Raw genomic sequence first — 27,592 nt, forward strand, 5'->3', positions numbered from 1 at the left:
CAACGAAGACCCAGTGCAGCCAAAAATAAACAAATAAATTTATTTTAACAAAAAGTTGTATTGGAGCACAGCCAAGCCATGTATTTATGTATCCTCTATGGCATCTTTTAAGCAACAGTGGCAGAGTTAAGTATGACAGAGGCTGTATAAGCCACAGAATTTAAAACATTTAATGTGTGACCCTTTATAGAAAAAGTATGCTGGTCTCTGCTTTAAATTATGCAGAAATCCTTGGTGCAATGTTTCACAGGTGGTCAAGTGCTTAATGATATTTGGGGAAACTGGGGGTTTTGAATGCGCTGGAATGAACTGTTATTTTCCCATTTATGTAAAAATGGAATAAGGGGGGCTTCCCTGGTGGTGCAGTGGTTGCGAGTTTGCCTGCCGATGCAGGGGACATGGGTTCTTGCCCCGGTCCGGGAAGATCCCACATGCCGCCGAGCGGCTAGGCCCGTGAGCCATGGCCGCTGAGCCTGCACGTCCAGAGCCTGTGCTCCGCAACGGGAGAGGCCAGAGGCCCGTGTACCGCAAAAAAAAACCCAAAAACAAACAAAAAGAAAACAAAAAACAAAAAAAAATGGAATAAGGGATCTTTCTATCCAGAAGTTCACTATCCAACAAGATTTTAGCAACAGATTAGATTTAGAGGATGAGGGATGCCATATTTACTTTACCTGGACAATTCAGTTAAATAAGTCAATTTGAGAATCTTATGTAATCATTTTGAGATTTTGTGAATGTTTCCTCTTGAATGTCTTACACAGGTGGTAACTTATAATACCAATGCAATTTAATTAAAATAAGTTTTTTCTTAACAGCAGCCTAACATCTGTGTACAATTATTTTTCTAATTATGGCAAGTTAGCAAGGTTAGCTAGAATCCTAGCTTAGTGCTAGAAAAATCCCAAGAATTATGTTCCTTGCCCCCAACTCTACCTGTCCTCTTCCTCTTTTCTTTTTTATTTTTGCAGATGAGAGGACTAGCCCAGAGAAGCTAGTTGACTTGCCGAAGGTTATGATCCATCAGTGAGAGAGTAGGTACGTATATCCGCAGTTCCCCGTGCTTATTAACATTTGCATATATGAAAGCTAATGTGTTGGGGAAGCTAATGTGTTTTTTCACACACACACACACACACACACTGTATTTTATTTTTACAAGAGATAAGTAAACTGGTTGGGGAACTTTTTGCTGGACAATCATAGCGCTGGGGGAGGGGGGGCGGGGGGGGGGGGAAGCATTGCTGGAATCATCAGTGGAAAATATTCTTTAGTGAAACCAATAAGACGTACGCCATGGTTAAACTGCTCAGTTGATAGTGGGTCTATTTGTGAACCTAATGTGATAGCCTACGATTTTGAACGTTAGGTTGAGGCATTAGATAACTTTTTTTTTTTTACTTTTCCAAATAGAATCTGGCCTTTTCAGTTTATAAACCATACCAGCTGGCTGTAGCACAGATACAAATAATTTGTGACCTGAAAGATGCCTTCGAGATCACCGTCCGGTTCCCTCATTTAACAGGAGAAAATAGGCCCAGGAAATGATCTCAGATAAACAGATTTTAGCTGTTTACAATTATAACGAGCTTTCTTCCAGTCGCGGTTGCCTTGGTTTTTTCAAATCTCCTCCTTTAAAAAGCAAAAGCAGGACACTTGCAGGCCAAGTGTCAGATAATTTGGAATCCATCGGCCTTACTTCCCTTTCTGGTTGAACTCAGTTAAGATTTTTTTACTAACTACACACAAACGCTACCCTTCTCGGAAAACAAACGGTCGCGGGTCGGGAGAGTTCACTGGGAGAACCAACAGAAAGACAAAGCTGCTCTCCCGGGCTCCGCCCCCTCACTCCTGCCAATAGCAGCAGACGCCGGCGCTCGCTTTCCCGAGCTCGGCCAATTGGCTGCGCCGCTGCGAGCCCGACGGAAGGGGCGGGGCGGCCGTTGCCAGAGAAGCCATTTGCTGGTTACCAACTCGGCTTTGTCCCGCTTGCACCTTGTTGGGCGTTCTGCCACCGCGAGCCGCTCTAGGAGGTCGCCTGCTTCCCGCGTCGAGTTCTTACCTTCCTAGCTTTCACCCGCTGCACTGCCCCCCGCGTCCCGCTCCGTTCTAGCCGACCCAGGGCTGGAGAACACAGGTATGCTCACGGGCGGCTTACACTAACGTTCGCCGAGCATCAGCCTTGGCGGCCCTGGCGGACCCCTTTCACAGCGGAGCGGCGGCGGGCTGACGTCACGGCGACGTACTGACGCAGCGGTAGGGACGTCGGCGTGCTTTTGGAGGGGGAAGCAAGCTTCCTCGGCTTGCATGACCGAGGCTTAGTTACCGCGGGCAGCTCTGGGGGCGGGGCGGGCCAAGGTGGGTCACGGAAGTGAGAGGCCCTCGCGTCCACCCAAAACTGAGCTCAGCCGCTTTCTGCCTACACCATCCTCTCCCCGCAGACAGACAGCCTGGGCTTGGGAAAGGCAGCGAGGAAGTGTGTGGTCCCTGGGACAGCAGGGCAGATCTTAGCCGAGGTGGGCTTGTCCAGGACGGAGCCCTGACCCGGCCGGCCCCGGGCACTGCATCGTTGCTTACCGAAATAGTGCTCTCTTACGTATACGGCTGGTTTTTAAATGCCCACCATATAATGTGCCAGACTCTGGTAAGCTCCGGGGCTCCTTAAGTAAAGAATACTCCAGGCCTCGGGGAAATAATTCGTTCTCCAGGGTCCTAGAGTGCAGCCTCAATTCCTTTAAGTGTGTGGTTTGGGCAGGTCACTAACGTTACTGCCTTCAGCTTCCTTTTCTGTAAAATGAGGAGGATAAGTCACTTTAGAGTGGTTGTAATAAAAGAGATTAAGTTAACCAGTGCCAGGTTTTGAGTAGGTGGTCAGTAAGTGGTGCTTGTTTAGTGAGGAAACCATAGCCAGACTTTGGCTGGTGTTGGGATAAAGTCTACTGCAGAGACGAAGTTTCCCTATCATCTCACACATAGTAAGGTTGCAGGTGTTTTTGAATGAATGAGGTTCTTGGAGTAGTTTTAAGCACCACTTGGTTAGTTATGGTTAAAGGAATAGACTGCGGCAAGCCTGTCGGCTTTTAAAATGTGTTTGATACCTTTCTGCTTTAGAGAGATTAGTTTTGAATACATACTTGGAGCTGGTTAGTTTATGTAGAACAATCTAGGTGCTGCGGAAGGTCATGGACTGATCTTTCTTTTCTCTTACCATGGCCAGCATCATGGTCCCTGAACAGCCATCCCTCAAATGCTTGTTGCTGGCCAAAATGGAACATAGTTAAATGAGTGTAGCTGGATCAGCATAAACCCATGACCACACCTGGAAGAAGCTTTAAGTACATGCCTTTTGGGTAGGGGACTGATAAAGTCATTTCTGTATAGGAAATTTAATTCTTTAAACATTAAAAATATTTTAAATTGCTATTCTTTAGGGATTTGATCATTAAGTATGTGTGCAGAATATGTGTCTTTGTTTCACCACTAACAAGTTATACAAAAGTGTATTACGTTTGTAAATTGGCAGTTTATTCTACATAATTGAAAACATTTTCTTGTGAAATGTCTGCTTTTCCACTCAAGAATACATTTGGTCTCCCAAAATGATAGCATTTTTTATAAAGGCAGGATTTTCTTTGCTAAAGAAAATTATTACATTGTTCAGCACACATATGTTTTTGGTTAAAGTATTGTCACAACACAAAAATAGTGGAGTACCTTGGAACCTCTCAACAATATTTATCCTATATTCATTTCTAGATTGTGAGAATATGATAGTTGATAATTTCTATGCAAATATTTGAGACATACCCAGTTCTCTGTTTCACGTTTTGAGAAATCAGTAATGAAGATACATTTTAGAATGTTGGGCTAAAAGTCATTCTAAAAATCCCTATTTTTGTAATATGTTAGTTTTATTTGTTTACCCTTTAAGATAAGATACAATTACTTATGTTGTATGATTTTATCATGTGACAAAACTTATAGAAAAATTATATAAATAGCTGCCAATAGCCCACAAAGCCAAGCAAGAACTAAAGTACTGATACCAAACTGAATCTTACCTCATAAAATGTTTTCAATAAATTGAAGATCTCTACCCTCTTACACTGATTTGTGAACTTTTATTTTAAATATATGAACTATTTTTCTTTTAATGATCCCGGAAAAGATAAGTAAAAAAGCAGCAGTCTTTGTTCATCTTATTCATTAATTGCCCTAAGCCTTGAGTCCTCTCCTTGAAATATTGCTTAGCTTTTACAAGGCTTATAGGTGCTGAGAATTCCAATAAATAAGACGTTCTTTTTTGAGATTCCATTGTACAGAGAGACGAATATTTAAACAAGTGAATGGACAAAAGATAAGTACCAAAACTGAACAAATCAGTAGATGATAATTTTCTTGATGGCAGTGACTTATCCAAGCATATTCTCCTTCACCTTTAGGTTTGGGTTTTCATTTGATTTTGTGTATCCATATGTTTTTAATTTTTCTGGGCTACCAATAGCTCAAAATGTTGTTATGTCCTAATAACAGATGCGTGTTTGCAGCATTCAGGTAGATCATCTTAGACTATATGTATCTTATTCAACATTTCCATTTTGACGTGAGTTTCTACTATTGAAAAAATATGAGGATGCTTTTCACTGGCCTGTATCCTAAATATCTATCTTTCTGGTATACAGAACCTTTGGACAAAAAAAATAGATAAATTTTTACAGACATTTGAAAGGATTTCTGGATTGCTAATTAAATATAGTGAATAATTTTCAACCTTTAATTTCACATCTACTTCAAGTATTGAAAATTCTTGAACATATGTATTTTATGATACAGATAAATAAAAATAAATTACAAAGAGGTAAAATATCTCTGAAAAAATGCAGAAAACCTTAAATATCACATTTGATTTTGTATAAACAAAGTTAGGGAGACACATTTCCATATATTAGATTTGAAAAACTACAGCCTTAATGATTGCCAAAGCACTAACTCATTACTTAAAATGGAATCATTTTGAAGAAATTCATAAATATTCACATTTTAAAAATGACATCTCCAAGTTTGAGAGAAAACAATGAGATTATTTAGTAAAACTTAGAAGTAATGTCATCTGTCCATCCATTATTACCAAAGAATAACTTAGATTGAGCTTTTTTAAAAAATATGATTTATTTATAGGAATAAATGAATTTAATATTGAAAAGTCTACTTTAAGAAAATAACTTCTTTGTAGCTATTGTTGCCAAATACTTTCAAAAGTATCTTAAATTTTTACTGTTACAGGCATGAATAACATACATTTCCTATTGGATAAATCTAATGCAACTGAGAATGATAGTTATTCTGTGGTTTTTATATCCATTTTCTAGTCCGATTGGATTAGGATATTATTATAATACTTCAAGAAATAGACTAATAGTAATTTCTACATTCTTGTGAGTATGTAGAAAATAGTGGGCCTTTTGGAAACTGTGTATGGAAGTTGGATGATTATGCTATGCAATTTTGATACTATTTTGAATTAGTATCACAATGAGTAGCAGTTATAATTTCAAGTTTGTCTGTGAAATATTATTCTTTTACAGATCTTTAGGATTTTTATCTTATTGGGTAATAGCAGAAAAAAAGAATCTACTGAAATGACGTTTAATAATTAAAATATTTCCTAGATTTCAGCTTATGTGGAGAACTTGTTGTGGAAGCCACCTATAAATCCATTTACCGAATTTATGGAGAAGCCTATAAATGATGGAAGTCATTCAGAAGAACTCTTTTCCCATTTTAAAAGTATACCAGAGAAAGAACATTTACCACGGCATGCCAGTGAAAGTCATCTCAGCTGGTATTCTCAACAATAGCAGGGGATAGCTTAATTTTTTGATTTCAGGGTTTCATGTTTTGTCCATACTGTAAATTATTTGAATCAAATACAGCATTCTTTCAAGAATATCATCTAACAGCCTAGTAATTTATATTTATTTAATCTGATTACAGATGTACTCATTTAGCAGAATTTGCCTAGTTATTTTGGAATTTTAGTGAAAGCAATTAAAAATGAAAACCTTACCTGTAAAAAAATTTGTAAAGTATATATCTTTCTAACTAATGTAAATGAAAATGTAAATACTATGGAATATTGGAAATATAGTTAATGAGTACTACTTCACTGTCATTTGGGATATTGCTATCTAACAAATACCTGTCATATTTTGCTTCTTTAGTATGGAGAGTGCACTTGTTATTTGTATGACTCATTGCTCCCCAAAATAAGTCTTAAAATACCATGCTTGTTGCTGTGGATACTATAGTCCAACTTGTAGTTTAGCTTAAATGAAAATGATGTTTGGTCATATATAATCATTCTTGACTTTCTGTACATGGTTTTTAATAATGATAACTGTCTTTAGTAGCAACCATCTTCATTGGGCCCATCATTTTAAGACATCTTAAGTGGTGCTTAAGAATACAGTCTACTTCTTAGAGACATAGCCTCTAAGATGCCATTCATTGTTGCTGAGCCATTACATTATGTTCCATAAAAGAAAAAAGGTGTCAATTAAAGAAAGACACAATGCTTTCTTATGGCTTGGAATTTTATTTATAAATATTGAAAAAACTCCTTCAAACTTATACATAGATTTTTAGTCCAAATAACTCTGCACTTATATAAAAATAAAATGTGAATGAAATAAAGTAGGTAAGGTATTCTCAAAACTTCTTTATACTCAAAGCCCAACTCTTATGAGTTACTTTTTGACTCAGAATTATCCTTGCTATTAAGAGTATTGGTGATATGTGCTGGTATTTCTTAGGAGCATCTATAACTGAAATGAAATTTATTGGTGATGGGCTCTTACAATATACAGCAAGCCTACCTTGGGGTCTTGCTTCTAGAATGTTGCTAAACATTCCTACTTCAACAACTCCTCCAATCCCTCTCTATGACCCTTTGTTGTTACGGGTTAAAAAAGTGCTGTACCCCATCTCTGGGATCTTCTTCAAAACATTGGATGCTCATTCTGTAAGTTCTGGACCTGTACAGGAAAGACAGCTAAGGACTGCTTCCAGACTGACAGAGATTGTAAGAAGCATCCCAATTTCGGGATGTAAAAATGTGAGCCCCCATACCCGAAGATTTATCTTACAGTGATACACAGTAATGTCTGTGTAAAACGTAATCAAGAAAGCAAATATTATCAGTTTTGTTTTGAATGATAATAATGTTTTATAAAGCCAAATGTGAAGGATTTTTAGATATTTGGAGAGGTTTAGTTTTTTGTGTTCCATTTGTTTAGCTTACACATTTCTCTGGAGGAATTTTTTTTGTGAAAAACAATAGGTTTCAAGAAAGCATTTTGGAATAAGGTCTAGGAAGACAAATCTTTTGGCTTTGGAATAAGGGAAGAAAAAAAGACACGAACACATTCACACAAATCATTTTACAAACAGGAGAAGAGATGTTCAATAATTATCAAATAGCACAGGGATAATTGCTGTCGGTAGTCTTTGTGTTTTACATATCTTAACATTTTAAAAACTGTCTTTCCATGTATAGTTAAGTGTAGAAAAAATATGGAAGTACAGAAAAAATTCATTTTCAGTGAAAATTTACTGTTATATTTTGCAGAGCAATTTATGGAACTGTAGTATTTAATCATGCTTTGCATTAAAAGCATAACTAGTTTATGTAACAGCTTTAAATTAAATTTTATTTGTGCATATCTAATTAGCCTAAAGCAGGACATCCTATTTGAGAAGACCAAATTGGAAGCAACATTTAAGGAAGCCAAGTTAGCAACTTGTTCTGTAGAATTACTTTTGCCATTATTTAAGGACACCATTGAAGAGATTAGTTTTGAAAATGTGAGTACTTGCCTAGTGAATGTGTAATAAAATGAGAAGCTAGGATAATACTCAGAATTCATTAACTGAGGTCTCATATCTTGTAGTAGTTATGCTCACATACTGGTATTTGATATAAAAAATGCAGGTTTATTAGTGTTCTTCATTCCTGTGTCATTAATTGCAATTATTTTCCTCAAAGAGAATCTCAGGCATGTATTTGATGAGACGCTAAGCTAGAAAGTACCTTGGTGCTTGACTAGAAAGTACCTTGATGCTTGCCTTACCTGAGTTGAACTAGAGTCAACTTTTCTCAAGAGTGAATTTAAAATATTCTTCACTCTCACTCTTCACTTTCACTCTTGAGAAATGAAATATATTTTCTATAGTATTGTGTGGAATAGAAACCTCTATTCTAAAAGTTCAGTGTACTAAAGTTTGAGTTAAGGACAAAAAAAATAGATTGTATTCTGTTAGTTTTATTAAAATAAATGCCTGAAATACTTTAGGGTTTAAGCCCTTATTTTGATTTCATTTTACTTTAGAGCCATGTAACATATACTATTTACTGCTGAAAAACCTGGCATATCTTACTACTTCTATGTGCAAAAGAATGATTTTATTACTAGGAAAAGTATTCTTTGATAATAGTAGTATTATATTTTAGAGTGTCTTAATGCTATGTCTTAAAATGTGTATGTGCTTCTTATATTTTGTCAGACTGATCTTTCTGCATCCAATTTGAAGATTTCTAAACAGAAGGAAATATTAAGAAAAGAATTAGACTCCTTTAAACATTTAAAACAAACTTTGGAACATCTTCTTAGAAAGGCAGAACACCAACAGGTAAGAAATACTAAGCACTATTTTAATAGCGATATTTCTCGCTTGAAGGGTATATTATTTCTTGAAATTAAAATATTGGTATATTTGAAATGGAAATGATTCTTGAATTTTTGTTTGAAATGGCAATCATTAACCCCCACTTTCAATGTTTCATAAATAGTTTTACATGAAAGCAGCATATTTTTATAGAAAATATATTTTTATTTTCAATCTCAAAAACTTTCATTATTTGTTATACTTCATTTCAATTGATTACAATAAAATACTCTTAGAATTTAAGCCCTGTGTACATTGTATTTATGCATTCATATATTCCTTTTTTAGCAGTTTCACTGAGATATAATTCACATACCATACAGTTCACCGGTTTAAAGTATGCAATTCAGTGATTTTTAGTATATTCACAGAATTGTGTAGCCATCACCACTATCAACCTTAGAGCATTTTCATCACTACAAAAAGAAACCCATTGCCCTTTAGAATTTTACTTCCCATCCCCACTACCCCTCTTTAGCCCATTATCTACTTTTTCTCTATGGATTTTCTGATTTCAGATATTTCATATAAATGAAGTCATACAGTATGTATGACCCTCAAAATGAATAAACATTTTTCGTTCTTATTTAAAATATCTACATGGAATTCTGTTATTGATTTGCTGTAATTAAAAAAAATTTTTTTATTTTATTTATTTATTTTTGGCTGTGTTGGGTCTTCGTTTCTGTGCGAGGGCTTTCTCTAGTTGCGGCAAGCGGGGGCCACCCCTCATCGCGGTGCACGGGCCTCTCACTGTCGTGGCCTCTCTTGTTGCGGAGCACAGGCTCCAGATGCGCAGGCTCAGTAGTTGTGGCTCACGGGCCTAGTTGCTCCGCGGCATGTGGGATCTTCCCAGACCAGGGCTCGAACCCGTGTCCCCTGCATTGGCAGGCAGATTCTCAACCACTGTGCCACCAGGGAAGTCCCCTGCTGTAATTCTTTAAAACGTTTCTTTTTACTAGACTTTAGGCTGTTTATAATTTTTACCTGTTTACAATCAGCATTGTGAGCCTCCTTTGTATACAAGATTTTTATTTCATTGGCTTGTACTTTATGAGGCATTATTTAGAAATTAATTTAGTAAATTAACTGATTTCATAAATTATGGATTAAAAATTGATTTGGAACACTTAAGCAAAAATCTTTCTGATGGTTAACTTTTAAAAAAACTGAACTATGCATAGTAGTTGTCCATATTAATTTCTTAAGTGATGCTTATTCCATTTTCTACTTTTTTATGTAGAGAAATATAGTTTGTGAACACTGATTTACAACTTCTTTTTTCCACAGAGAGGGGACAGTTTATCCAACTTGTTAGAGAAGCTAGCTGATAATGAAAGTGAAAACACTGTAAGTCTTTTTAGACTTGGTGTCTATTTTTCTGAAATTTTTTGTTTGTATGCTGGTTGGTTTTATAAAATTAGCCAACATTATCCAAGTTGTGATATTTCTAACTTTTACATTGTATTTGCTGAAGACTTTTAAGACGAAGGTACTTGAAAAGGAGACCTATATCCAAGAACTTTCTTGTTTGTTTCAGAATGAAAAGGTAAGCAAATTTTGAGCTAATTCATCAAATTTTCTTAATATTGACTCCCTCTTTCTCTTCTTTCCATCCTGGCTCCCATATCCTCATAAATACATATAGAAATATTTTTAGATTATTTGGACATTTTTACAAGTTTATGCATCAAATATAATATCTTAATTTTTTAGAGTTTTTTTTTTCTTTTTAGATTTTTGTGGTATTTCATTCAGGGTACTTGGCCTAAGTCAGGGACCTATGTATAAATATATATTTCAATTTTAGTATAAATTAAGGAATTTCTGTGTTTGTAGGAGCATTTTAGACATACCCATACTTTTACTTAGAAGGATAGACAGGAACTTTTAAAAAGAGATAATTAGGAGTTATTAAATTAAAAAGGGGAGGAGAAAACATCCCCCTGGTTTTATATAAAATCCATTTGTAATTGGGGAAGTGTTGTACTTTGCTCTTTAGCAACTTTTTAGATCATGTCTAAGTATGGTAAAGTTTAATATTGTGAAAAAATACATCAAATAACACATTTTTGCTTTGTTTTGTTTTATAGGCAAATGCTTTGAAAGCAAGCCGTTTGTCACAATCAGTAAAAGTAGTACATGAACGACTACAGTTCCAAATTCATAAAAAGGAAGCAGAGAATGATAAATTAAAAGAACACATAAAGGTTATAAATATTCACCCATTTTTATAGTTTAATTGATAAAACTAATGGACAACAATAAAGTCTTTGCTTAATTCTGGAATTTAGTGGTTTTGAAAGAATTCAATTTAAGTGTTGCCATGGGAAGTACATATTGAGGTAAATCTTAAGATTTCTGGTCTGTCTAAAGATTTGGCTCCAAATACCAATATAAAAAAAAGAAAAATGCTGTGACTTTTTAGTACCAATCTGGGAAGGATTTATAAAGTTTGAATTACTTTAAAAATCTCTCCTATTATCAGTTAATTTATATTAACTTGGAAAATTAATTTGGAAAATTTGTTAAATATAAAAGAGAAAATTAAAACACTGAAACCATTAATATTTGGTATATAGTATTTAGTCTTTTATGCATCTATACATATACATACATACTCTCACCCATATTTAGTAAGCAGACAATATACTAATGGTAATAACGTTAAGATCAGTTAACCTTGCCTTGGTGTTTAGATAATTGAGTAACCTCCTTGTTACACAGTTTAACAGGATAATTAAGAGGAATTTTCTGGTTTAAACTGAGCAGTTTAAATATTCTTGTGGAAGTCTCACAGTCACTTTGAGATGAGAGTTTGAGGTTGCTGTGGTATGACACAAGCTAACTGGATCTACTGTCGTTATTTTTGTCAACGGAAAAGAAGCAGTGTTCTCGCTTTTGGAAGAAGTGTGTTCTCGCTTTTGGAAGAAGTGTGTAAAGACAAACCTCACTGAGCGTGAGGACTTCTGTGTTAAATTTCTGTTTGCTTTTATCCTCCTGAATCGTGGCAGATGTCTGCAGTCCAGGCACATGTTTCAAGACTGCATATGGGGGGCTGTTTATTTTTTCTTCAATGGCAAAAAGCTTTTGCCCATCAAAGGGACATTAAGCAGGCTTATGTGGGATATAAATTTTGTCTTTTGTCTGCCTACAGGTGCTTTTAAGCACTTTCCCCCAAAGATTCCCTGTGTTTTTTGCATCGGTGTCCTAGGGCACTGCAGATGAACTAGAGTTGAAATTGTCTTGCTCTGTCATGGTAAATACAAGAGAATACATGTAATTTAACATCTCAGATCATATACTTCAGTTTATCTTACTTACACAATTTTTAATTTTGTCCTCAAATAGAAGTTGGGGAAGTTCTTGAAAATACTTTCTTCAGTTTAAAAATAAAATATTAAATAACTTTTTAAAGTTAAGTTTAACAGTTCCTTTTTAGATAATTAGGAGAGTGAATATAAGGCTAAAATCCTAAGTTTTGCCATGATATTCACCAGTCTAATACTTTGAGTTCACATCCCCTTACAAAATGCTACTGTTTAGAAATGATTAGAAGAAGTTGCGTTAGGTCATGGATTTTTTTACATTCCTTCTAACACACAGTTTTGGAATTTATTTAGGTTTAACAAGTTTTTTTTTTTTCTTTAAGACTACAAACACAATGAACGAACTCAGTTTAGCAATATAAATTTCATTTTTTTAGTATTGTTGATGACTCAAAAATTGTATTGGGTCTTTTAAAATTTTTAATTACATTATAATTCTCTGAGAACTACCCCAAAGGTACTTTGAACTCATTTTTCTTCCTAGATCTTTAAACTATAGTAATTAGAGTTAGAATATTTTCACATTTTAGAAGAGACAGAGAATAACTATCTTTATAATATGCTGCAAATATAATTCTTAGGAAATAGGAAAAAGCCAATAGTTGACTCTAAATATACGTCCATTCGTTTGGCAAATGACTGTGAAGGGGTTATTTTGAAAGTATAAAAATAATTTGATAGTTTCAGCACACTTCCTAATAGTGTTCAGGCATGGGATTTGATAAATCTAGTGGGAAAGTCTTTACTGGAACCTTGTTCAAAAAATTTTATTTCACCTTTAGTGATAAAGGTTTTTCAACTGAAAGCGTAGCTGTTATTCATGATGTGATGATGACACCCTGCGTTTTTTTAGAGGAATGACAGCTGTATTTCTTGGGTTGGTGGAGAGGGTTCTTCGCTTCTCTTAAGTACTTTTTATACTTATTTAAAATGTTTTCCCCAACTACGTATTAAAACGTTTCGTGGGATTTTTTAGTTTAGATAGATTTTTAAAGACAATTTAGGAATGTTTTGCTTCTTCTCTTAGTCTACCAAGTTACTTTTCAAAGAGATCAAGTCTTTAGATCTTGTTTAAGATGTACTTCTTTTTTTTAAATTTAATTTTATTTTTTTAACATCTTTATTGGAGTATAATTGCTTTACAATGCTGTGTTAGTTTCTGCTTTATAACAAAGTGAATCAGCTATACATATACATGTATCCCCATATCTCCTCCCTCTTGCGTCTCCCTCCCACCCTCCCTATCCCACCCCTCTAGGTGGTCACAAAGCACTGAGCTGATCTCCCTGTGCTATGCGGCTGCTTCCCACTAGCTATCTATTTTACATTTGGTAGTGATATATGTCCATGCCACTCTCTCACTTCGTCCCAGCTTACCCTTCTCCCGCCCCATGTCCTCAAGTCCATTCTCTACATCTGCATCTTTATTCCTGCCCTGCCCCTAGGTTCTTCAGAACCTTTTTTTTAGATTCCATGTATATGTGTTAGCATATGGTATTTGTTTTTCTCTTTCTGACTTACTTCACTCTGTAGGACAGACTCTAGGTCCATCCACCTCACTACAAATAACTCAATTTTGTTTCTTTTTATGGTTGAGTAATATTCCATTGTATATATGTGCCACATCTTCTTTATCCATTCATCAGTCGATGGACACTTAGGTTGCTTCCATGTCCTGGCTATTGTAAATAGTGCTGCAGTGAACATTGGGGTGCATGTATCTTTTCGAATTATGGTGTTCGCAGGGCATATGCCCAGTAGTGGGATTGCTGGGTCATATGGTAGTTCTATTTTTAGTTTTTTACGGAATCTTCATACTGTTCCCCATAGTGGATGTATCAATTTACATTCCCACCAACAGTGCAAGAGGGTTCCCTTTTCTTCACACCCTCTCCAGCATTTATTGTTTGTAGATTTTTTTTTTTTTTTTTGCGGTACGCGGGCCTCTCACTGTTGTGGCCTCTCCCCTTGCGGAGCACAGGCTCCAGACGCGCAGGCTCAGCGGCCATGGCTCACGGGCCCAGCCGCTCAGCAGCATGTGGGATCTTCCTGGATTGGGGCACGAATCCGTGTGCCCTGCATCGGCAGGCAGACGCTCAACCACTGCGCCACCAGGGAAGCCCTATTGTTTGTAGATTTTTTGATGATGGCCATTCTGACTGGTGTGAGATGATACTTCATTGTAGTTTTGATTTGCATGTACTTCTTAATCTCAATTTTAGTGGAAATTAAGCATACTTTTTGTTGATCAAAAACTAGAAAAACTCCATCTTTTACTGTGAGTCCTTTAATTTTTTTTATTAAAATGTCCAAGGAATGGAAGACTAAAACTTAAATTCTGTAATAATTTTACATTCTTTTCAGAATTACACAACTTTCAAAAAATGTTAAGGCATTAAAATCTTAAGTCTTTAAATTCTTAGATAGTACTCAAATACTTTTAAATAGAAAGTCTTAAGATAATTTGAAGTGAAAACGTGAGAGTTATCACACTAAATCATATCCATCTTTCACCCAACCTAATGTTCTGTGTCTAGTTATAGCCTCAAGAAATACGTAAGGAAACAGTTATGTCAATTAACACTATCAAATTCAATGGATAGAAACATGCCGTCAAACATCTTTTTACCCTTTTTTTAATCCTAACTTTTTTATCCCAACTCTTATTGAACCCTGTGTAGTTTTAGAATAACTTCCACAAACTTACTACTTATTAGGCAAAGTAGTACTTTTATTGTCCTTGATGTAACTCTTTCAAATGTCAAAGCATGCTCCTTAATTCTAGTAAATTAAAATTTGGTAAATAAGTTTATGTTTATCTCATCTATACTCTTCATGATCTATAGATTTTGATCATATATCCTTTAAGCATTTATTATTTTAATTAAAGAGTCCTAATATATTTGGGGAGCTACTGATTCCTTTGAGCTTTTTGTACCTGTTGTTTGAATTGTCTCCAGCTAAATTATGTTTTTCGATTTGCAGTAACTAGTACTATGTATAATCTAGATGGGAAATTTTTTAAAATTCTAGTTAATCAAAAAAGTTTTAAGGAAATTAGTGTTTTTACTATAATCACCAATATTAGTATCTTTAGTAAGAGTAGTATTAGTTTTATATAGGTTTATACATTTTAAATTTGCATTCTATAACTGGTTACAAATAAACATTGGTGAAATCACCTTTCTTCACTGTTTTGCTTTTTATTAATCTTATGATTAATCCTTTTGATAAATTCTGTGTGGAAGATTTTACATATTTTCACAATGTTTATGTAAACGTTGGCATTCTAAAATAATTTAATTACTGCTAATGTTTTTTTAGAGCTTAGAAACCAAAATATCAGAATGGAACTTGCAATTGAAAAAGAGTACGCATGAGGCTGTAACGATGAAAGAATCAAGTAGGCAAAAAGCTATAGCTCTAAAAAAGGCATCTAAAATTTACAAACAAAGGATTAAACATTTTACTGGAGACGTGGAAAACCTTACTTCCCAAATTAGAGAGCAGGTAAGTTATATACATTCTTCCTTAAAGGATTGTTTTATGTACTTAGTTTATGTAGTTAACCTCATAATGCTTAATATAATAATTTTGTTAGAAAAACTTTACTCATACATTTTTGCTTTAGCCTTTATTTTGAAAGATTACGTAAAATGACAGATTTGCATATTGAATTATATCAGCATTTCCTTGGGGCTTTATTTAAAGGATATGTTAAGTCCCAAAGCATCTGTGGTCAACTAAGGGTAACACCACTTCAGTGCTAATAGCATATTAACATTGAATTAAAGCACATTAACATAATATTAAAGGCTCTGAGAAGGCCTTCAGAAAAAATAAAGCAGTGCCAAGGAGGGTATTGAATTCAGAATTTTCCACCACTTATTTAACCACAGAACTCTTGTTCTACCCACAAAGCAACTCTTGGAACTGGTTCTGAGGAATACCAGATTGGGAAATGCTGATTTATGTTATTAGACCGTATGACTTTATTCAGTAATTCACTTCACTTAAACTCCGTAATGCATTTAAAACCATTTGCTGACATAAACCCACCATGTGAAAGTTATCTTTGGGTGTATTAACAAAGTTGAAAAATGGACTTAGCGTTTTGTTGTTTGTGATGAATTATATTTATTCAATTACCAGTTAATAAAATATTTACTCTTTTTAATGTCTCACTGGTATCCTACCTCTTAAGAACTTACACTATGGATTGTAGAATTATCAGAGGCTTTTAGAAATGAAAACAGACATGCATAAATGCTTGTATAAACAAAACAACCTAATATTTTATAAGCTCAACTGTTAACATTTTAAAACTCTTAATATTTAAACTACATTCAGAAGAATTTAATTAGATGAAAGAATTGAGCATTAAGTGCAAAATCTATAAGGCTGTAGGCCTAGTTGAATGCCTGAAAATATTCTTGAGTGGTAAAAACTAATTGAGTCATTAACATTCTTGGGATTTTCCTGTTTAACTAGCACCATGTCACCCATGCCCCAGATCGTAGTATAGGAAGACTTCTCCATTTGTTAACCTTGTGACTTTGGGTAAGCTTCTTAACCTCTCTAAGCTTCAGTTTCCTTATTGACAAAATAGGGGATAATAATACTGCCTGTCTCATATGATTGTAAGGAGGAATAAAGGAGAAAATATATGTCAAAGCACAGTGCCTGGCCAGACTACATTTTTGCCATATTGGCCTCCTTTCTATTCCTCTAATGCATGGAGTGTGTTTGTTTCATTGTTTTGTGCTGTTGCCTGTGGCTGTAATGTTCTTCTCAGGCTCAATAATAGCTGATTCTTTTAAAAATCATTCTGGTATCTTTTTACTTGACATCTCTTCAGAGGGGCCTTCCTTGACTACTCCTTTAGAAGTAGTCCCACAACAATTAATTGCACCAGGGTCTTAAATTTTCTTCTTAGCCCTTATTTTATAGGTAAAATTTGTAAATATCTTAATTTATATTCTAATATAATTGCCCAACTTACACTTTATAATGCATCTTAATATTCATTTACATACAATATAAAAATAGAAAACTAGTCTTTTGTCAATATATTAAAAATATTGCTTTAAAAAATATAAACAAATGTCTTGCACATAATAAATGCTGAATAAATACTTGTTCAGTGAGTGCATAAATGATGGAAGGAAAGAAGGAAGCACCCAATAAATGTTAACTGTTCATATCACTACTTCTGAGTCTTCTGATTAATAATTATTGGCACTGTTGTCATTCTAGTGAATTTGTTTTTCTGTAGACTGTAGAGAAGGGGTACAATGGTTACAGATCTCTAGGTGGATTTGTAAAGAGTAGATTCATTTGACAGTTATTTATTGAGAATCTGCTTTATGCCAGGCACTGTTCAAGACCCTAGTAATGAACAAAACAGACAAAAATTTCTACCTCTGGTAGCTCACATTCAGAGTGGGTAACCAACCACTACCACTCTTACTTTCTTGCTGACAGTACTAGTGTTTGAAAGCCAATGGGGTGACTCTGCAAAACAGCTTGGCATAGAACTACCATATGACCCAGCAATTTCATTCCTGGGTATTTATCCGAAAAAAACTGAAAACACTAATTCAGAAAGATATATGCACCCTAATGTTCATAGCAGCATTATTTATAATTACCAAGATATGGAAGCAACCTAAGTGTCCATCAACAGATGAATGGATAGAGAAGATGTGGTGTGTGTGTGTGTGTATACACACACACACACACACACACACACACACACACACACACGGGTGACTGTTACTCAGCTATAAAAAAAAATGAAGTTTTGCCATTTGCAACAACATGGATAGACTTGGAGGGTATTATGCTACATGAAATAAGTCAGACAGAAAGACAAATAAGAGTTCAGTAAATATAAAAGGAATTATCTTCAGTAATTACGAAACATTTTTTGAAAATAGTTCCATCAACATCCTTAATATGTTAAGTTGGAACTGCCACTATGTGCATATAAAGTAATAGTATTATCAAGTCATAATTAAAATTTACTTTAAAGTTTTCCTGTGTTCAGATTTGTATGCTGAAATTTTCTGTAACAGAAGTTCCATACTTTATAGGATGAGTGTTTCCTTGTTTATAATGTATTTATTTTTAGGACCCTGGACAAAACCAGTGTTATGAAATTACAAGATGAGTACTTTATGTATGTTTTAGGAAGCCAAGTTGTCTGAAACAGTTTCAGCTTCCAACGTCTGGAAAAGTCATTATGAGAAAATTGTAATAGAAAAAACTGAATTGGAAGTTCAGATTGAAACAATGAAAAAGTAAGAAAAAAAATTTAGAGCCTTTTTACTGTTTCATAAGAAGTGTTTTCTGTTCTTTCCAACTTGAGTAATTTGTACTTTGGTTCTTATGGATTACATGTGGTAAAGCTGTTTTCTATATGATTGGCTATTTTTGCTATTTATAATTTATAAACTTTCCTTAGTCTACTTTAAAAATACATTAAAAAGGATTACCCATTAAAACTGCATTGGTGTTCACAAATTGTTGTTCCTTAAAGTGTCTTACATGCATAACAAAGAAAAATCAAAAATGCACATATTTTATAAATATATGTATTTACATATATTTATATATGTAGTATAATATATTTTTTTATATATAAGCAGATTTTTAAAAATGTTTTTAACAACAACATCAGCAACAACAGCAAGTTTTTAAATTAATTTATTTTATTTTATTTTTTTGGTTGTACCGGGTCTTAGTTGTGGTGGGTGGGCCTTTTAGTTGCAGCATGCACGTGGGATCTAGTTCCCTGACCAGGGATCGACCCTGGGCTTCCTGCATTGGGAGCATGGAGTCTTAACCACTGCGCCACCAGGGAAGTAAAAATACATATATTCTATACTTTATAATTTATTATTAAGCTAACAATAAATAACTATATATTTGTTTTTGAATGTTTTACTTTCTGTATATTTTCTTCAGTTTTATCATTGAAAACTAGTGTATATGATTTGCTTCTAAAGATTATTTATTGCCTCACTTGATCCTTTTATTTAACCTTTTCCCTGAAATTGTGTGTATGTGTGTGCACATGTATGAGTGATAGAAAGAGAGACCTACCTGTGGATCATAGTTTAGATGTCCTACTGACTAGCAAAGAGAATGTTGTGTAATTTTTCATTGGCGTCATCAATGGATAATTATTTCTAATCAGTTACTCAGTAGTAGTAACCTTATATGTAGATTACGACTTCCTATTTCATTCGCTGTATGAGTTCTAGTAACTTTTGAAACTACCCTACAAAAATAATTTCAGAAACACACTGTTTGAATGAAAATTTCTATGACTTTTATAAAGGCAAATTATTAATCTTTTGGAAGACCTGAAGAAAATGGAAGACCATGGAAAAAATTCACGCGAAGAAATTCTTAGAAAACTTCACTCAATTGAATATGAAAATGAAACTCTGAATCTTGAGAATACAAAATTAAAGGTACTATGTGTATGTGTGTATGTATATATGTATAGTATAATGACAACTTAGTCTACTTAGTAGAAGTAAGTTGAAATAACAGCAGGTTTAGAGTAGTGCTCTTGTATCATTTTTTTCCTTTATGTTTCTCAGAGTTTTAGAGTATCATTATAAGAAACTTCTAAAACTATATCTATATATCTGTATGTACACATATATGCACACATACTTATATAGAGATATTTAGCTGTTTATAGTTGTATATACAAATACATGTAAAGTTTGTTTTCAGCAGTACTAAGATTTATGAAGTTGAATAACTGTCTCTTTGTCTCAACCTAAAAAAGTTTACTCTCCAATTTTAGCAGTTAGGCGAATCATCCAAAATTACATTAACTTTAATGCATAAGATTATTTCTAGGTGTCACGGTTACAATAGGATATAGCCTCAGGCATGGTCCGTTTGAAACCAGAAAGTATGTTCTTGGCTGCTTCATAACCGGAAAGAATTTTCCAACTTAGTCAAATCCAAGGGATGATTGGTTTTTATGTGTACCCAGAGTAAAGATGGGGAAGAAGCTTTTATACATTCTGAGGAAAAGGGTATTTGAGTTCCTAGTCATAGATACATGTAACCTGATGAGACTTGACTAAAGATGATGGCGGCATTTTCAGTTCCTTAATACTGTTTTTGGAGGACAGTAAATAGAAGACAGAAAAGAATCTGTTTATGGAAAAGAAGGCCAGAATTGGCAGTTCAAAACCAGATACGGCATCAGAGAACCTAGCTACTTTTTAGCTCTCTACTCTGCCATTCAAATAGCTGATGGGGCTCCATCCATTATAGCCAAGATTCAAATAACAGGATGGAAGGAAACAAAAGAAGAATTATCTCCCCCTTTTTCCCCATCTCCTCCTCTTTAGAGAGACTTCCTGAAAGTTCCATACCAGTCGACTCTTCTCCTTATTTAGGTATATGGCCCCACCTAGTTACAGGGGAGACTAGAGAATGTAGCCTTCTAGTTATCCTGAACTCTAGCCAAATACGAATACTCCTTATTTCCTGCAACTTGTTTATGTTTTCCTCTATTCCTGTAGTTTTACTGTTCTTACAGTTTGGAATGCGTTTTTTCTCAGTATATAAATCCTACCTTTCCTTTAAAGTTCAGTTTAAATGCTGCTTCCTCCCAAAGTCTTCTCAATTAGGATGAATCTTTCCTCATAAACTCCCATCTTTGTATGCACAGGATAATCAGGGGAGGTGTGACATATAGTTAGCTCTTATTCAATATTTATTGAATTAATTCTTTAAATATTTTATTCTAGAAGAGGAAGCAATTTTATTTATTATGTTTATTTTCTTAATTTCCTTGGTATCCTTCAGAGAGGGGATTAGAAGGATATTTCATTAATTTTAAGTCTGGTTTTTAATTACATGGTAATGGAATTAATTTTAAATTACATATAAAAATCATTGAGTTAAAGTTTACATATTATATTCTATAAATAATTCAAAAACATGTATTTTTAACTCTCTGAATTTTGTTTAAGGAAAAACATCTAGGTATATTTGGCATATGTTATGTACAATGTAAAATTGTCTAGATGTTGTATTTCGTTACTTTCAATTATTTTAGATTTTAGTTTCAAATGAAGAAGATACTAGCTGATACTGTTTCTAGGGCCCCAGTGACCTCCTCTATTAAAAACAACAAAAGTTATTTGGAAGGTTACAAAGTTCTATTTGTTCATTATAGAAAGTTTGAAAAACAGAAAAGCACAAAAGGAAAAATTTAAAAATCACCTATAATCTCACAACTGAAAGATAAGTAAAGTTACTCTTTTAGCATATATATATAATTTGGGGGATTTTGGACTACTTCCAGTTTTGGTTTTTTTTTTTTTTGCTATTATAATATAAATAAAAATGTGGATACGTTTAGTCTTTTTGCATGTATATTTTCTTAGGATAAATTTCTGCAAGTGGAATTATATGGTCAAACGGAAGACCCATTCTTAATGTTAGTTTTATATATTTCCAGGTCACCCATCGTAAATGGGTCCCTATACTTTTTCCCGTACTAGGCAATTTTAAAACAAATCTCTCCAAATTTGATAAGTGATCTTATCTAGTTTTGGGGATTTAAATACCATCTATATCCTGGGGGCTCTCAAATTTATATCTCTAGCCTAGACCTTGCCGCTGAATTCCAGACATGTATTCTACTGCTTACTTGAAATCTCCACTTGGGTATTTCATAGGTGTCTCAAAGTTATCATGTCCAAAATAGAGTTCCTATATTCCCCAATATGGTTCATCCTACAGTTTTCCTTGTCTCAGTTAATGGCAGTCATCCTTTCTGTTACTTGACTCCTTTCTCTCACACCTGCTTCCAGTCTGTCAGCAGATCTACTTCAAATATATCCAGAATTTGACCACTTCTCACTGGCATCACTGTCATCCTGGTTCAAGCCACCATCATGCCTCGTTGTTATAGTGACTTCCTACCTCTTCTCTTTGCTTCTGCCCTTGCCCCTGCCCCTGCCGTCAGCATTCAGTGTAGCAGTAAAGTAGTTCCTATAAAAATGTAAGTCAGACCATGTCACTGCTCTGCTCAAAACCCTTCAGTGATACCTTGATTAATAGAGTAAATATCTACAAGGCATTATACTATCTGGCTTTCCATTACCTCTCTGACCTCATATCCTTCCACGCTTCCCTTTGTTTTCTTGCTTTCTGCCACATTGGCCTTCTTGCTTTTTCCCCTGACTGGCCAGGCTTTCTCCCACCATTGCCTTTCTCTACAGGAATCCTCTTCCCTCAAAGAGCCATACTTCCTTTTGGTGTTTACTCCAAAGTCCCTTTCTCAGGAGGCCTCCCTGGCCCATTCCCAACTTGTCCTTACTGTCTTGCTTTTGTGTATGATATATTTTACTTCTTGTTTTTTGTCTATATACCCCTTATTTGTGTCTATCTATACATGGAGTACATTAAGCTCACAATGGAAGGGATTTTTGCTTCTTATGTTCACTACTAGAAGACTATCCATTGCCTAGAGCATTTTTTAATAACTAGTAAGTATAATTTTTCATGTATTTGTTGATCATTTACATTTCTGCCTTTTGGAATTACCTACTCATTATCCTTTACATGTCTTTTTTCCTAATTATTATATAAGACCTCTCTCTGTATTAATCTTTTGTCATAATCTTTTACTTTTTTCACATTTTGTTAGGCTCTTTAGTTTTTTGAGGGGCTATGAAATTTTGGAGATATATGTACATGTACATATGCATGTATATATATGCATGTGTGTGTTTGTATGTGTGTGTGTGTGTATATTATATCTTTTTTTCCTTTTCGGCTTCTGTTGGGAGTCTCACATTTCTGCACATCTGACTGCCTGTGATCCAGATACAGACTGTCTTTTCAAGGATGTTTGTATAGTGAACATCCTTGGAAGATAACAATGTTTCCTTCTACCAAAAGGCATGCTTACTGCCTGTTACAAGAGATTTGGGTTCCCTAAACTCAGAGTTGCTTCTGTATACAACCCACCGCATGTACACGTGTCATCTGGCCCTCTTGGTGTTGCTCTGCGGGAAGTGGGGCTTTGGAAATGAACACAAATGCTAATATCTGGCTACTGCTATTGCTTTGAGTAATAAAGAAATTAAGACTCTGACCCAGGAGTCTTGTGTCTTCTGCTAGCATGCATGAAACTGTGCTAGGCTAACTGGTAAACTTGGAGGATAAAATCTCAGAATCTTACAGTTCATGATATCATCTTTTGATTTTATGCTTAGTTAGGTTTTTGCTATCCTAAAATCAAATCAAATTTTACCTGGATCTTCTGTGAAAAACTTTAAGCTTAACTTTTAAATATTTAATACATTAAAATAAATATATAATTGTTTAATATAAAAATCATGTTTGCTGAAGGCAAATAGTTAAATCTGCTTTTTTCCTAATAAATGGTTGTCTTATTACCATTATATAGTGATCCATATTTTCCCCATTTATTCAAAAATCCAACCTTTGTCATATACTAAATATAATCTTAGTGTATTTTTCTTTTTCTATTCCATAGACCTCTATATTATTATGTTAGTGTCTTAATAATTTTAGTTCTTTATACATTTTAATATCTAATAAGTACTGAGATTCTCTACTATCTTTTAAAATTTTTATTAGTCTCTTTATTTTTCCATATGAATTTTAAATTAATTTTGTCATATTCCTCTTCCCCTCAACTGTTATACTTTTGGTTGTAATTACAGTAAAGTTTTATTGATTTGGAAAAAAGTGATATGTCAAGAGTATTGAGTCCTCCCTTCCAGGAACATGGTCTTTCTATTTTCCAAGTCTTTTTCATCAGTAAATTTTTAAAGTTTAAAAATAGGTCTTGGGGCTTCCCTGGTGGCACAGTGGTTGAGAGTCCGCCTGCCGATGCAGGGGACACGGGTTCGTGCCCCGGTCCGGGAAAAATCCCACGTGCCGCGGAGCGACTGGGCCTGTGAGCCATGGCCGCTGAGCCTGTGCGTCTGGAGCCTGTGCTCCGCAACGGGAGAGGCCACAACAGTGAGAGGCCCACGTGCCGCAAAAAAAAAAAAAAAAGGTCTTGAATAAGTCTTATTAAGGTTGCTCATAAATATTACTAACTTCCTGAAATTCCTAATTTTAGATGGTAATTATATGCAATCAGAAATAATTATTTTATTAGCTTCATTGATAAATGAGTTATGTTTTTTAATGCTATAGCACTGGAGTACAAATGAATTCTAATGATTTATAAAATCTATTTATATATTCCTTAATAGACTACACTAGCTGCTTTGAAGGACGAGATTGCCTCTGTTGAAAATGAGCTCTTAGAATTGCAAGAAGTAGAAAAACAACAGAAAACCCTTATTGAAGTTTATAAAACTCAGGTGATCATTGCATTTATTTTAATGTTTGTTAAATTTGGTAGATAATTTAAAACACTGCATTTGTTTATGATCTAAAAAAGCAGAACTGAAGAAAGGTGGAGTTATTATTTGTGATAAAATATGATATATCCCAAATATTTCTTAAGGTCCCAAATACTTTTATAAAATGATGATTCTGCTGATTCCTGATTTAAATATCCTGTGTTTATATTGGTTATTCCTAAAAGTAGATCTAAAATTAATTACATAGGTGTAATGTGAACCTATAATAATCCTGTTAGTTAATTTTGGTTATATTTGTCATCTTGTATTTTTAATGGTATTGATTTAGAATAATGACTCCCTTCAAGGGTCATTAAAGCACAATATTTCCTCTTTCCAAATAAATAAAGTATAATTCAGATTTACTCACATGAAAGACCTGGAAAAGAACAGATGACAATATGTATGGAATAGAGAGTGTGTTAATTGGTAATTTATAGAAAAGCTTAAGTATTAGAAAGTATAAGAAAAACTTCATTTGAAGGATGGGACTTATGTAGGTCCTTGAGTGATGGGTAACAAACTGTCAATAAAGAGCTTGATTTTCTTGGAAGAGAGTGTTTGAATTGAAGAATAATGAACTAAAGGTTAAAACTTAAGGAGGGGCATAATGTAGGTAAGTAGGAAGCGCTCCATCCCAATGGTTTAGATAGGAAATTGGAGTTGAGACATCCAGTTAGAATATTGCCGTCATCCCAGCTGGAGGTAAGAATGGAGGCTGTGATGGACTGTGCAGTGCGTTACTGGGAATGTCATCTGGGTCTTCCAGCTGGTTGTTCTGGTTTAATCCCCCATCAAGAATACTGTAGATGAGTTACCATATTCTTGACTCTGGGCCTTGTATAAAGTGCTCAGATATTTTTTGAGCAGAGTTTGATTCGGAGTGTGAAATAATTGGTTTGGGAGCTAGTTTGGACCAGAGACTGATTCTTTAAAGTGACGTGGACCTGCAAATGAGGATCTCTCTCTAATATTCAGAGCTCAGGTGAAGATTCTAGAAGTATTGATGGGAAAAGACAGGTAAATCATAAAAGGATTGTGGATTAGAGTAGAGCACTGAGTGATTCCTGTATTTAAAGAAGGAATAACATTAGATAAACATACTGAGAGTATTAATAGGAAAATGATAATGGGTTTAAAATTGAAATTTTAAAATTTAAATTCAGTTTTTTAGCTTTTTATTTCATACAGTGGTCCTACTAATAAAATAATGCATCTTACTCTAATAATATATTTTATTTTCAGATACAGAAGTTGCAAGAAGCAGCTGAAATGGTGGAAAGCAGATGTGAAAGTTTGCTACAAGAGAATAACCTAATAACAAAAAACAAAAATAAAAAATTAAAGAAGGTAAGTTTGACATTTTAAACAATAAAATAATGTTTTATGTATGTTTTGTACTTTATGAATTTTATATAAATTCTTTAATTTGGTCATTTTCTTTAGTTTAGACCTAGAAATTATCTGTTCTCGATTTCTGTGGCAGTTTGTTTTCTAAGGACATGACGTTTCATCCAGGCTTGAAATGTTTGTTTGTGTGAATATTTTTTTTTACTTTTTCCAAAATATTTGGGAAATAACATAAATGTATAATTTTTCTGATACAAGAGCAGACTTAAGTAGCAGAAAAAATGGTTATTTGTCACTGAGCTTCATGCAGAGTTGAATACCTTTCATTTTTAATCTTACCTTTTTATTCTGGTAGTAAATCTTTTGTGTAAAAAAGCAAAGTAAATATTCTCTGCTAAATGCTTTTATGGAAGAAAAATAACATTAAAAAACCCAACATCATTTACTTTTTTTTTCACCCTATTGCCAAAGAATGAGGGGAAGTTCAGTGTTGGCAAGTTATGATGTTTTTGTGAATATTTTTAAGTTTTTAAATGAAACTGCATCCCTTTTTGGGTCTTTTCACGTTGTTTTGGTAAGGAAGCAGCAAAAGTTGTAGGACGCTGACTCCCCTGACTCTCAGCTGGGGACATCATGGGATGTTACTGGTCAGTTCCAACTGAGTGTAATAAGGTGACTGTCTCTGGGTCGTCCCCACATCTTGGAATTGAGAAGTCTGAGTGAGGCACCAATGTGAAGAAGAGGTCAGCCAGAGCAGACATTCTGCTGGTTAAAAGAGATAAAGGTAGCCTATCAAATGTGCAACTTACTACTTAGAATTATCAATACTTTTCACCTATTTTTAGCAGAGCAGAGAAGAAATCATTTCATACCTCTTGATCAGTTTTTCTCATGAGACATACCAATGCAAATGTCTCCTCTTTTGTAGGCAGCACTCTAAATAAATGTCTATTTAAAAAGCCTATTCAAAAGGCCAATGGGGCAGGAGCCTGTGGTTTTCAAATACTGTGAGGTCACAATGTTTTCTTACTGGTATTAAACCAGACAAGCCATTATTATTTTTTTTTCTAATGAAATGCATCCTTTTTCTTTCCTACTGTTTTAAGTCTCCTGGTTTTCTCATGGGCTCTTAGATGTTTGGGGACCCAGAGGTAGGCTTTGTTCTACTTTTATCTTTTGTGATCAAGAATGCCAGATGTTGCACAACAGCTCTGTGTGTTTCCTGTCTCAGGGAAAGAGTCTAGCTCTTGTTTTCCCTCCCTATGAACATCCTAAGTGCCCTATGTCTTGTTATTTTTTCTTAACTAGCAGTACAAGCATTTTTTTAGGGCTGCTTCTTGTCACATCTCCACAAAAGTGCCACAGTGAAGAATTGCAGCAGCCAAAGAGATTAATATAGATACAGTTAGATTTGTTCTTAGTAACATATAACATTAATGATCAAATTATAGTCTACTGAGTACTGATGATATTAGCTATTTTGAATTTATATACAGTAAACCCACTGATTTGGACTAAGCTGAGCACCGCAAGGCTGCTCTAATTGAAATATCTGAGTTACCAGATCGAATGACAGAGAGTCTAAAGTTACTTTAGCCTGATGGCTGGACAGCAGAAAACTACCATACCAGCTTTCTTAGTAATATCTATACTTGAATATAAATGACAGAATTCAAAAAAGTTTACTTTCCTAAGTAATTTAAACAGTCTCCCTGCAAGCTAATATTACCATAGTCGTTTATTCAGCAAGCTTTT

The 27,592-nt window shown here is 34.4% G+C and overlaps 1 protein-coding gene across 12 annotated transcripts in view; it reads left to right on the forward strand.

The window, feature by feature from the left end:
* ODF2L (outer dense fiber of sperm tails 2 like) overlaps window positions 1–27,592 on the forward strand; it is a 273,656-nt gene that overhangs the window by 104,047 nt on the left and 142,017 nt on the right. For 10 of the 12 annotated variants that reach the window (XR_003794338.1, XR_003794340.1, XR_003794341.1 and 7 more), the window contains 12 exons: window positions 972–1,038; window positions 5,670–5,842; window positions 7,731–7,863; window positions 8,563–8,688; window positions 10,015–10,074; window positions 10,202–10,273; window positions 10,818–10,934; window positions 15,378–15,563; window positions 18,246–18,355; window positions 19,399–19,534; window positions 24,335–24,445; window positions 25,733–25,837. Coding sequence is in view for 5 of the 12 variants with exons in the window: in XM_029227758.1 (XP_029083591.1) it covers window positions 5,730–5,842; window positions 7,731–7,863; window positions 8,563–8,688; window positions 10,015–10,074; window positions 10,202–10,273; window positions 10,818–10,934; window positions 15,378–15,563; window positions 18,246–18,355; window positions 19,399–19,534; window positions 24,335–24,445; window positions 25,733–25,837 (1,269 nt within the window). In the remaining 7 variants the exon portion in view is untranslated. Of the gene's footprint in view, window positions 1–929; window positions 1,039–1,962; window positions 2,138–5,669; window positions 5,843–7,730; window positions 7,864–8,562; window positions 8,689–10,014; window positions 10,075–10,201; window positions 10,274–10,817; window positions 10,935–15,377; window positions 15,564–18,245; window positions 18,356–19,398; window positions 19,535–24,334; window positions 24,446–25,732; window positions 25,838–27,592 lie in introns of those variants that run through there. The other 2 variants (XM_029227757.1, XM_029227755.1) reach the window with 2 other exon arrangements.

Source organism: Monodon monoceros, unplaced genomic scaffold, assembly GCF_005190385.1.
Source record: "Monodon monoceros isolate NGI ecotype Baffin Bay Population unplaced genomic scaffold, NGI_Narwhal_1 Super_Scaffold_18, whole genome shotgun sequence".
In the NCBI taxonomy this organism is placed as follows: Eukaryota; Metazoa; Chordata; class Mammalia; order Artiodactyla; family Monodontidae; genus Monodon; species Monodon monoceros.